At 33.1% G+C, this 12,921-nt stretch overlaps 1 protein-coding gene across 8 annotated transcripts in view; it reads right to left on the bottom strand.

The window, feature by feature from the left end:
* Positions 1 to 2,442: 2,442 nt before the first annotated feature.
* The window catches only part of LOC120523873 (MAP7 domain-containing protein 2-like), a 168,943-nt gene continuing 158,464 nt past the window's right edge, over positions 2,443 to 12,921 (bottom strand). For 7 of the 8 annotated variants that reach the window (XM_039745548.1, XM_039745551.1, XM_039745549.1 and 4 more), the window contains 5 exons: positions 12,791 to 12,844; positions 9,357 to 9,459; positions 8,218 to 8,389; positions 5,811 to 6,080; positions 2,443 to 3,945 (listed from right to left, as the gene is read on the bottom strand). In XM_039745548.1, the coding sequence (XP_039601482.1) occupies positions 5,816 to 6,080; positions 8,218 to 8,389; positions 9,357 to 9,459; positions 12,791 to 12,844 (594 nt within the window). In that variant the 3' untranslated portion in view covers positions 2,443 to 3,945; positions 5,811 to 5,815. The remainder of the gene's footprint in view (positions 3,946 to 5,810; positions 6,081 to 8,217; positions 8,390 to 9,356; positions 9,460 to 12,790; positions 12,845 to 12,921) is intronic. The other variant, XM_039745545.1, reaches the window with a different exon arrangement.

Raw genomic sequence — 12,921 nt, forward strand, 5'->3', positions numbered from 1 at the left:
TCTCCTAGTGAGCATTCATCGTTGCATTGTTTCTCAAATGTTTTTCACAAAGACAAAGCATTTAAACGTATGGTTCATATAGTTAGTCAGAAAAAAAATTTAATAACATTGCAGTTACATTTAGATGTATATACTAACCAGGTGCCATTGCATAGTCATGTTCCATTGAGAGGCAAACTGCGGTGCTGTTTTCGCGTCATCGTGGACATGTTAACTCTGAGACAATCTTTTGCCCCTTCAAGAACCAATTCTACTGTCAGTAAAACCCTAAAGTTATTTATGTTAAAAAGGCACAGCATCAATGTTAAGGCAGCATGTAAACTTTATGTTCTCATCAGATTTAAAGTGTTGCAGACAAGTGGTCTTTTTTTGATGGTTTGGCTCTATTATAATAACAATAATAATAATTCATTAAATTTATAGAACACTTTTCTCACTACTTAAAGAGCTAAATCTTTACTCTGCCTCATAAATGTTGAAACTATGGTAAGAATGTTTATGCTTAGAATTTGAACAAAGGTGTTTTTCTTTCACATTTCTGCCATTGTTGAGAATTTACCCATTGATGAATCCTCCCGGAAGATAAAATGCAGAAGTGTGAAAAGGGCTAATTCAGCTTATTAGCCTTTTTTTGTTAATCATGGTATTATTGCCATAATAAAATAAAAAAGAACCAGTAAAGAACTTATAATTCTAGAAAAGCAAAAAAATATGAAACAAAAAAGGCAGAAAAAGAAGAGATTCCTGTGTACAAGTAAAAATGAGTTACTGATATCTTAGAAAAATTGGGCTACAATTTTGACTAAACTGACAGTGAATAAAAAAAAAAAAAAAAAAAAAAAATACATAAAATCAATTTGAACAAAAACCTGTAGACTTCTAGGAGCAAGACTGGCCATGGCAAAAGGCAAAATCCCACGAGTTCTCCAAACCACATTTCAGTCATGCAGGTTGGTGCAGGAGGTAGCAGCTCTTTTTCACAGCACACATCATGTACCTTGTTAGGAGTAAAGCAACGCATCAGTGTGAACATCATTACCAACAAGGTGCTTCCCTTCAAAGCTGCAGTGTGCCTGTCCACTTTGCAGCAAGAAGTCACTCCATACCATATAAAAATATATAAAAATTCTGGAATAGCTCACGTAGCACAAGTGTGAATTCAGGTTAGCACTGGGTCTTCCTCAGTCTGTCATGCACCAGTGAGAGCCAGACACTGTACCTTGTAGTTTAAAGTCTGCTGCTTAAGGACAGTTAAGACAGTTTGAAACCCAAGGCACTGGAGGAATATATTAGCCAACGTACATACTGTAGATGTGAAAGGGTCAAATACAAATGTTTAGACTCTTATGAAAACGCACTAGATACAAAAAATGTATTTAAAAACTGCAATGCAGGTTTATTTATAAAATACCATACCATCTTCTAAGCCCACTTAATCTTGAGAAGGGTCACAGTGGAACTGGAGCCTAACCAGCAAGCATAGGGCACAAAGTAAAGAATAATTTGTCTGACCACATGATGGTTTTTCCAGTTCATTTAACAAATGCTTACCATATGTTCTCTGCACTACTTGCTACCAAAAGTGCATTTTAGTTGTAGTCAGTGACCTGTGCACCACAGCCTGACCATGGGAAGAATTGTTCTTGATGAAACATCTTGCTCCTACCTTAGAGTGACATTTGGAATTAAATGATCCACAATTGCTAGTCTGTTAAAATTTCTATGCAAAGTGTTTCATGCACAGTTATTCCTAACTGATATATTTCCCTCAGACGTCCATGGCAACAACACCTTAGCCACTGTTCCTCATGAATACAGCCTTTACCACCAAACCTCCTGCCAAATATGTGACAAGTTTCTCAAAGCTCTTTGTTGGGCCATTGTGGTGAACATAATAATCAGCTGTGTTTTCATTTTTATCCATGATCTTAAGCATCATAAGGAATAAACTGTTCAATTAATTCAGTGGCAACACGTTTAGAAATTCCTACTTTCAAAATATCCCGAGTTTCTCACGCGTTTCCTTGTTTTTGTCCGTTTCCTGTAAATTAATATGACATTTAACCTGTCAAAATAAAATAGAAACTACACAGGTGCAGACATCTGAAAACAAAGAGCATGAAGAACTGAAAAACGACTCATCAAAAGTTTTTTAGTCAAATTTTTGTGTATCCTTTTGGTTTATTATTTGCTGTAAGAATATATGGGGATGGATAAGCAATTTGTAACGGCTGACAGTCTGATTATTTGCACATGCTGAAGATTTTGTATGAGAGCAGTTTAAACCAAGTCTACCATAATTACAAAGTAATAAAATATTGGTATTGTGCTGCAGATACAGAGGGATGCTCCAACAACCTCTTTGCATCAAAAAGCCACATGGAAGACTATATGCATCATGCCACACTTCAGTTAAAACAGACATTACTCACAATGCTTCTTAAAAAAATATACATGTACTTACATAATGTACAAACCAATTTTCTCACATAAAGCAAGTAGCATAATTATGCCATGACAGAAAAACAAGGAAAGACTACTTTAACATAATGTACTACTTGTACAGTAAAACAATTTAATATTACAGATTACTAGTTGATGATTAGCAATCTTTGATCATCTCTAATGGAAACTAAGTTTGGTAGTGTATGTGTGATAAGAATTAGATTTGAATATTTATACAAAACAGAGTATTAAACAAAAGCCCTAAACAAAAGTTAGAGGACATTAAGCAAACTATAGAACAATGAGACAAATAACTCAAAACAACTAAATTTCGTATCATCTCACGATCCTGCATACTGAATCAGTTATTTTACCCAAGTAAGTATGTGAAGAAATTCCCAATGCAACAGCATAATATGGCACCAAGCTGCTTCTTTTTGTGCCAAAAACAACACTGTTTTTTTCCATGATGATTATGATAACTGCATATATACTTTATCTGATACTCTTATCTTTTAAGTGTGAACTTAAAATACTGAAGCACATTTGAATAATCAAACAGGTAGGGTGATAAAAAGAAAGGGAGGACAAAGCAGATAATATGGAAAAAATGTCACAAATGGAAAAATGTGGCAATATTTAATTTTTTAAATAAGAAGTGACATTATGTGGTGTTTGAAGGCCATTTCTGGATGTGTATTCTGAAGAAATAATGGAGGAAACGGACGTTGGGATGACTCTAACTTGTTCTTCACCTGAGTCAACATCTGTGAGTAATATCTGCTCTTAATTATTGTTACACAACTGCAATATGCAACATTTAAGATCAGATGCTTCCTGTGGAAATCTGTGTAAACCATTCTTATCCTAGATAATTGCAGAAGACATGGAATGAAGTGGGAAAGAATGAAGGAATGCTATACCGCTTGTCTTCATCCCTTACCCTACAACAGCGTATCTCATAACTATGTACAATATATCTTCAGTTGAGAATAACATTTTGCAAATTGCCGGTAAAAAAAAAAAAAAAACACTTTCACTTACTGTATCATCATTCTAACCCTACTATACATTTTATAGTTGCAGCCTCACTTAGGAAAGTCAGACATTCTCACATTTTATAAAAAAAAATGGCACACATTCACAGTGCTTTCAATTGAATACATACAGCATAGTCTATTCCATGTAGAATTTTGATAATAAAACTAAAAATAATTTAAATCTGATTAAGATATAAAAAGAAAATACTAAAAGGGTAAAACAAATTGTAAATGAAAGACAAAGAGCAGCTGCAAGTCCTATTTTAAATCTGGGCAAACTTATTTCAGACTAGTTCGTATTTTGAAACGTTTTCCATACATTCAGCTGTTTTCATTTTGCGTTCAAAATGTTCTAGCTTAGGTAGGCTGCAAAAAGAAAGCTTGTATAGATGACATGGCCTTCACAGACTGCAGCAGCTGACAACTGGTCTAAAACAGCATGTTTCTCATTTGATGAAGCCTGTAAGAAAAAGAAAAAAAAAAAAAAAAAGATAAAAATTGCTCAGATAAGTCTAAAGATGCAGTTGTCTCAATTACAGGCTTGAAACAGCATTAATTGAGAACTATTGCTGATCATAGAGTTACACTCTCCTTAAATGGATAAGTTCAGAACAAGCTTAATAAATTCTGGAAACATTTCAAGATGTATATTATTAAATTACAAAAATATCAGTAAACATGGGTGATTCATAAAACGAGTAATAAAATATTTTTTTCAATTTTTGATGAAATCTATACTTGACTGCTACAATTTTTACTGTCAACCCCTTGTTAAATCAAAAACAGTCCTTATTAGTTCCTAAAATAAAAAGGATTTGAAGTCACACATTTTACATATTACTTGGTGAAACTGATACATGTAATATAAAATGAGAAATGTGTAAATAAGTACTGGGTCACATTGAAAAGTAAGTTAACCACAAGGTTAGTTTAGTGGATGAGGCAAGGGTATCAAGTTGGTAATTTCAATGAAATAGTCAACCACCAGGAAGACATATATTGGAGATACCCTGTATGAAAGTAAAAAATACTGCTGATGTGTTCTTAAATATACTGTATAGATTAGTATAATGCACAAAACTCCGACAACTTCAAAAGCTCTTAAGTCTGGAAACAGTAAGGAAACGAACATTCAAAACGTTTTTGATATGTCAGTCTCCTGTAATACAAATAGGAGGTATTGATGTTCTTCAAAATTACTCTGAGATTAAACAAGATAGTTATACACTATATGTAAAAGATACACACGATGTGTTCAAAAGATCTCCATAACCTTCTTGCTGCAGCTGAAGTCCATATTCATACTTAAACAGCATGACAGAAGAGGGGCAGCAATGGCTCTGTTGGGAGGGTAGTCAGGAGAAAACCATTGTTCCCAAAATTAACATCACTGCTTGCATCTGGATGATACTGTTCAGTATGAATAGATTTTTGCCAAATCTTATGAAAGTTTATACTAATTACCATAATAACCTCAATCACCACAAGCAAGAACGTTGTTGGGACTGTCATGATTTGGGACTACTTTTCTGCCCATGGGCCTTGATAACTTGTCATTGCTGGAGGAAATATGAGTACTGACTTGAACTAAAATACTGTGAAATAGTATTTGTCCTCAGGGGGAAATTTGGCTTTTTATAGAAGTGTTTTATATAGATAAACACATAAATAGGTACAAAAATACATACACAAGTAAGACTAGTAAATAAGTTCAGAAACCAAAAGAAAAACAGTAATTTAAAGTTATGCTAAAAATGGAGCTTTTAGTAAGATAATTTCAAATGTTAACACAAGTCTATCAAGCAATGAATTAAGAAGCAAAAATGTTTTTTGAAAGACCAAGTCAAAATCCTGATATTAACCTAACTGATAGGCTATGGCAAGACCTAAAAATTTTTTATTAAGGCCATACAGGCAACATATTGAAGCAGGTTAGGGAGTTGTACGATAAAGAATGTGCAGATCAGTAACTACCGTTTAAGAAATGTTTGGTTGATAGGGGCTACATGATGTGTTACCATTGAACAAATTAGCCCTGTTTTTAATTTTCACACAGGGCCATGTAGGTTTGGATTTTTTTCTCCCTAAATAATAAAAACCATCATTTAAAAACTGCATTTTGTGTTTACTTGTGTTATATTTGACTAATCGTTAAATGTGTTTGATGATCAGAAACATTTTGTGTGACAAACATGCAAAAGAATAAGAAATCAGGAAGGAGGCAAATAGTTTTTCACACCACTGTAAATGAATAATCAGAAACCAAGACAAGTCTTTCTCTGCCAATAACTAATCAGTCATTTACTGTAAATTAAATTCAGGTACCTTATTTACTGAATATTAACTTTTTCAACAGCCTGAGTTATTGATTCAATCAGCTGGGTTTCCTGTCCTGAACCACAGAATCCATCAATCAGATTTTTGTTGCAGTCTCCAAGACCCATTGTAGCACTCGTTGTTTTAGGATAGGTTGCAATATGTCCAGTTAAATCTAATAAATCTTCAAGGGCCTTGGAATTGCTCATTCCATTCTGGTGAATTTCATTTACTGGAGAATATTCTGGGATAGATATGAGCTCTTCTTTGGAGACAGGGCTACAATGAAAAGTGAGAAATCTCAAGTTATGATATACTGAATAAGGAAAGTCTTTGTAAAGAAATATGTAAGACACTTTTAAACAGGTAGCAGGAGTAGCAGGCAAAAGTCAAGTCTATGACATAATGTATTTAGGGATGCAAAAAGTATATAAAAAAAGTTATATACCATAGACATAAGCAGTACCTTGGAAAGTTTAATTTTAAGCAGGTTAATATGCTAGAAACAGAATATACACAACAGTACAATGCTTTACATCGGTGAGGCCATCACTGGAGTCTAATTTACATTATTAACACTAATTCTGAGGATCTGCAAAATGACACTAAAATATGAAGAACAGCCAATACTGAGGATGCAGATAAATAATTAAAAACTACCTGGATACTTTTAAAGACTGGCCAACCATTTGTAAAGTGAAGAATAATGTAAAGTATTACATGTTGGTAAATTAAACTTAATTACAAATGCAAGATGGGTGTTGACAACCTACAAGAAGCAAACCCTTACAAGAATGTAAAAGTTTACTTTGACATAGTATTCTTTCTGAAAAAAAAAAATAAAATCAAAAATAGCACTGCAGTGATATTCTCCATGCAATGCTAAGTGGAGAAGCTCACATATTTCTGTCACATCTGATGTAATTAGCATACACGTTACACTTTGATACAAAATAATCCATATACTGAATCTCAATGAGGAGAAACACATGAGAATGAAAAATATAATTTTTCAAATTCTCAATGAGTTTATACTATATAAATACAAATATTATACAGCTTACATTTCAGTGCAAGATTTTGGGAATTGCACTGAATTTAATTAAGTAAAAATCAAGCTACCTTTTGATCAGATACGAAAAGTCTGGGGCAATTTGTGGGAGTAGAATCACCTAATCATTATTGTTTTGCATCAGTTGTGCTAGTGGAAAGCAGAAAACATTCTCAATATTTAAACAGCTTATCATTTCAAGGGTTTCCCTATGTTGCTAAACAAGTTTTGAATGGCCATTGCAAATATAGACTAACATTTCCCACCGTAAGTAATGTTGCATCAACATTGATTATGTACCTTAATAGTTCTGCAATAGTTTACTAATTTTTCCTGGCATCAAAATTACAGGTTTCCCATTAAGTTGTTACCCTGGCTAACCTATTTATATATTCTGGCTTCACTCTTGCAAAACATTAAAATTAGAGGTTACATTCATAACTTATTTTATGCAATTACACTACATGTTATATAATAAATGATAGATAGATATTTATTTCAGATTTGGAGAGTACAACATATGACAATACTACCAAATGGGACCAATCAAATCAAAAATAGCATGAATACGCAGGAATTTGGATAAATACACATTCACTATACAAAGACTCAAGTCATGTCCTGAATGTAATGGACCAATGGCTTCAGTTGTGGCAAGTCAAAAACTCTCTCATGATACTATATATAATAGACTTTCAACAACTCAGTCTCAAAAACTTAGTAAGGCTGCTAAAATAAGTAAGAAAAAGTCATTTTTGGTGGTCAGTGACAGTTTAAAATCACAGTGGAGTTTCCAAAAATGTAACTATTGAGATGGTATAAAAGTACAGAGGGGAAAAAAAAAAAATTTGAATATTATGGGATAGTCGGATGATTCTATTTGGTGCCTTTGGAGTAATTTGGCAGACAGAATACTCCAGGAAAGATAAAAAAAAAACCCAACTGTGCAGAATCCATTTACTTTTTGAGTTACTATGTGATAATGTAAAAACATACAGTGCTTTATATGCATATCTCATACCTATTTAATGGGTTTCCCATACCAAGTTCATACACAAATTGTGACAGTATCTTTCTCATTCATTTATACTGTAAGGGAATTTCTCATATTAAAAACAGCATAAACATTCATTATTATAAACATATGAATAAACATTCAGTATTTGGTGCAGCAGTCTAGTTACTTAAAAAAAGACTCCTCTCCTTACCATCCACCACTTCCTTAGCAAGATGTGATTTAAAGTAATCTCTACTACCATAAAATAAAATAATTTTGCTGGCACTTAATGGATGTTAAAATGCAGTCTTCTTAACACAACAGTGTTAACAGTATTGTATGTATAAAATTTATATTTTCTGTATTACCTGACATCCATTGACTGAACCTCATCAGTAGAATCATCAACAGGTGCAGACTTCATTTCAGTAGAGTTAATATTTAAAGGCTCAGTTGGCTTTACATCCTTAAAATTTACGTCAGAACAAGATCCATCGGTTATGTACTCTTCTAAAACCTTTTTCTCCACTTTTCCATTGTCTAGAAAATTGATTTTTTCAGTTAAAAGTTCAATGAAGAAGTTCCACGGTAGACTTACTTTTAAAATTACATTAAATTAAAAACAGCTACAAAATTAGGCAATGCACTTCACTGATCTGTACATCATGACTACTGTGTTTCTTTGTGTTTTGCATTTATAATAATTACCATTTCTGATTACCAGCTGCAGGCAGAATAGAAGAATAGAAGATATGGCTGATTAATTAGATTAGACCTATACATAACCACCTCACTAGAAAACTTTTGCTGTAGCTGTCCAAATTGTGACATTAAAAGAGGTGGCATACAATTCTAACACCTGTCATATTTTAAGAGGTAGTGTGAACAAAAATTGCAGGAGAGACAGAATTAAGAGGTGGTGCACATTATACAAGGGGTGACATCATTAAGAGGTGATGCACACAAAATTGGGGTGGTGGCAGCATGGTACATGTAAAATACAAGTAGTGGCAACATTACAAAGTGGACTATCCACACAATGGTAATTAGGATTTTAAATTGTAAAAAGTACAATGGTTATTGAAGAAAGCTGTCAATTATGTGTTAATTATTTTAAATGTGTTCATACATATTTATTAATTGTGTTATATAAAACTTTACAGCCTTGGTTTTTATCACAGAATGCAACAATACTATGAAGTGCCACTTCATATTCTATTTGCATTTGCTACTGTGCTTTCTCAGTATGGTGACATATGATACGTATGTACGTACGTACACACAGGTTGTGTTTTATTGCTGTCACCTCTAAATGTTGCCACCTCTCCAGTATTGTTAATGGCATTTTCTTCCACTTGCACTTTGGAGCTTACTGTACTTAACAATAAGCATGACATTATTTTTTAAATAACATTTATTGAAGAAGCAACTGCCAAATGTTTTCTTTGTACTAAATTATAATTGTTTTTTTACATTGAAACAATTAACTTTTTGTTGTAAGACTGACTTTTTCTCAGTTTCTGTTGTTCACCTTGATCTTGATGAGCATTTGTTTCAATTGGCTTTAGTATATTTTCTGTAGTCATGCCTTGCTCCTTAACTTCTTCTTTCTGAAGAATGAAAGAATGTTAATTTCATTTTCATACTAAGAAATAACTTTTCTAGCTATTATGATCCTTGTAAAACTGCAAGCAATTCAATTCCTGAGGTAATGTCAGACATACAGTACTATCAAATCTGATAATCCATTATTAAATCAGGGTTCCTCATCCTCTTAAGATACTATACCCACAGAAATATTTGCTAAATTTATCATGACCTTTGAATAAACAGCTACCTATCCATATTCAACTTAGCAGTACACTCGAATTTAATTTTATTTGACTATTTGACTATACTAGCAGATAAAATTGGTAATCTAATTGGAAATCGTACAATGGCTTCTAAGAAATTAACTCATCCAGCAATAGTTCATGTGCTGACAGGCCTATTCAGAACTGACTTTAAAACTTCTGATTTTAAAATTGCCACTGTGCCCTTCAACCTTACAGATAACCTTTTAAACAAATTCAGTGGGGCATAATATACTGTAAATTACGGCTGCCATGATTAATCGCTGCCATTGACTAAACAACAACAAATATTAATTGAATCACATTTTCTAAATCGACTAATTATCTTTACCCCTTCCTCAAAACACATGCCAGTGACTCCCTGTACTGTTTTTGAATAAGCTAATTATTGCAGCAGCTGCACTGTATTTAGTGGAAGAAGGCTCTTACAAATATAAGGGACAATTCTCCTCTGTGTGGGAGTATTTCACCCAAAAATCTGGGAAAATGCTTGTTCATTGTGTAAAAAATAGATGGTGTTCTACAACAACACTAACTTAATGCATAAACACCTGAGGGAGCACAGTGAAGCATACCATACAATACCATACCATTTTATTTGTTGAGCGCTTGAAAACACAGCATTACAACTGACCGAAGCACTGTACAGTAAAAAAAGAAGCAGGACTAAAAACAAAATATTAAAAACAAACATTAAGAGAGAATTAAAACAGAGATACTAAAAACAGGTCAGAGGACCAAATAAAATAGAGAAATAGGAAGAAGCAAGTGGAAATGAGACAGGTTAAGAATTAAAAAGCCAATGTGAAGAATTGCGTTTTTAGGCATGATTTAAATGTGGCGACTGAGGCGGCTTAGCATAGCACAGGAAAAGTCAACATTGTCTTGTGTAACCCACTGACATTTACTTGGCTGTTGACAATAGTTCTTTTAATGTTGTGAAAATTGGTTAACTTAACAAATTCATGCTAGTGACTAACGTCGGGACAAAGGTTAGAGCCACGGTATTTCAGGGGGCAGGGAGTTTAGGACAGGCCAGGTTTAGAACTATACAAGGAGGAACAAACAACGGTGTAGAAATAAAAATGTATAGCAATGTAAATTCTAACTCAACATTTAAATGTAGAAAGAGTAACACATTAAAAATAGTGCGTTGGAGCTATATGTAGCAGAGCATAATTATGATTTTATAGCAATAACCTGGCTAAATAACAAAGATGGGGGATGAGTATAACATAGAGGGATACACATTTTTCAGGAAGGACAGACAGAACAGAAAAGAAAAGGAGGTGGAATTGCTATTTATGTCAAACAGAATTTAAATACAATTCCTCTTCAGTTGGACGATGAGTCCCATCTTAGAGAGGACATGTGGCTTCGCCTGAAAAGCGTTAGGGAAAGAGGACTTATTTTAGGAGTGAGTTATAGACCACCCAATACAGACAGTAATTTCACCTTTTTAGTAATATTAAAAAAGCAAGTTTACAGGGCGATATTATAGTCATGGGGGACTTTAATTATCCGAATATTAACTGGGCAAACCTTATAAATGGAAGAGCACAAGAGCAGGAGTTTTTAGAAGTAATCAGTGACTGTTTTTAACACAGTATGTTAAAGCACCAATGTGGGGTGAAGCTTGTATGAATTTAGTATTTTGTAATAATCAAGATAAAATTGAGGGTGTAGAGGCGATTGAACCACAAGGGTCAAGAACCATAATATAATACAGTTCTCAGTGTTTTCTAAGACTAAAATTGTTAAGTTTAACTTTGGTTGGGCAAATTTTGAGCAGATGTGGCAAAATCTAAGGAAGATAGACTGGGATAAACATTTAAATGTGGAGACAGTCGAGGAGCAGTGAAAAAGGTTTAAAAATGTACCTGTCCTGCATTGCATGTAAAACATGCCTAAATTTGGAATAGTAAATTAAAAAACTCCATAGTGGGTTAATAAAAAGTTAAAAAAAAGAAGCTGCAAAGGAAAAAACAGCTTTATAAAAAAAAACATACAAGACTAATGACCCCAAAGTGAATCGTAGGTTGTATGAGAACATGAGGGCAACCATTAAGAAGGATATTAGGGAGGCTAAAAGACAACTGGAGAGGAATAGAGTGGGTAAGGCGAAAGAAGACCCTAAGAGATTCTTTCAGTGTTTTAGTGTATCAGAAATAGTAACGGGGAATTAAAAGATAGTATATGCTCTAAACTTGTATTTTTCTGAGGTCTTCACAAGCTAGGAAGTGGATAACCTTCCAGTGGTAAATGGAGCTAATAAGGAGGTACTGAAGGATTTGAAATTGTAGCTGGAGAAGTACTGCTCAGATTAAATCAAACAAATCACCAGGGCCAGATAATATTTACCCTCGAGCTCTTAAGGAGGCTAGCAAGTACATATATACAGTACATAATTTTATATGATATATACTTTATAAACATACTTAAACTGCTTTATGCCAAATATGCCTACCAGCTACAGTATATTCATGATGTCTATGAATAGCATATATCTCAACCTAAGACAGATTTAAAAAAAATAACATATAAAATGAGTATTAGAATAGCTCTAAAATAACACAAAAGTCAGATTTTTTGGTCTTGTTTCAACCTGCAATAATGTTAATAAGTCCATTATTAATCAAAAATATAATTTTGTACCTAAATATTTTATGGTTAACATGTTGTCTTGTCTGTCTACTTGAGAGTTATTTAAGTTGTTTTTTAATATTCTGATGTTTACAAATTGTATGTATAAAATTAAATATTTAAGTACATTGCACATTAAAATACCCACTTAATTTATTTAATGGAACAACCAATTTTTGACCAATTTATCAATCGATAAAGTAGCTGATAGAGTAATCATTTACAAAATAATTGTTTGTGATAGCCCCACTTGATATATTCCTGATTAAGCTACTTTGGGATTTGTAGATTTTTTTTTATATATGTATTTTTGCTGTTAAATAATTAATTATACACCTAGTAATGTGCTATATACAAATACAATTCAGCTTAAAATCAAACATATAGAAATGGACTACATGAAACAGAAGTACAAAAAAGAAATGATATAAGCTTTCAAAATTACCTTGATTTCAGAAATGTCACTCTTTCTTGTTCTCTTCATTATTTCTTCAATTCGCTGTGAAGAGAACAAAAACACTCAAGTGCATATATTTTCATAACAACTATACTGAGAGCAGGCAATGGCTTACAATG

Source organism: Polypterus senegalus, chromosome 2, assembly GCF_016835505.1.
Source record: "Polypterus senegalus isolate Bchr_013 chromosome 2, ASM1683550v1, whole genome shotgun sequence".
NCBI classification, from domain to species: Eukaryota; Metazoa; Chordata; class Cladistia; order Polypteriformes; family Polypteridae; genus Polypterus; species Polypterus senegalus.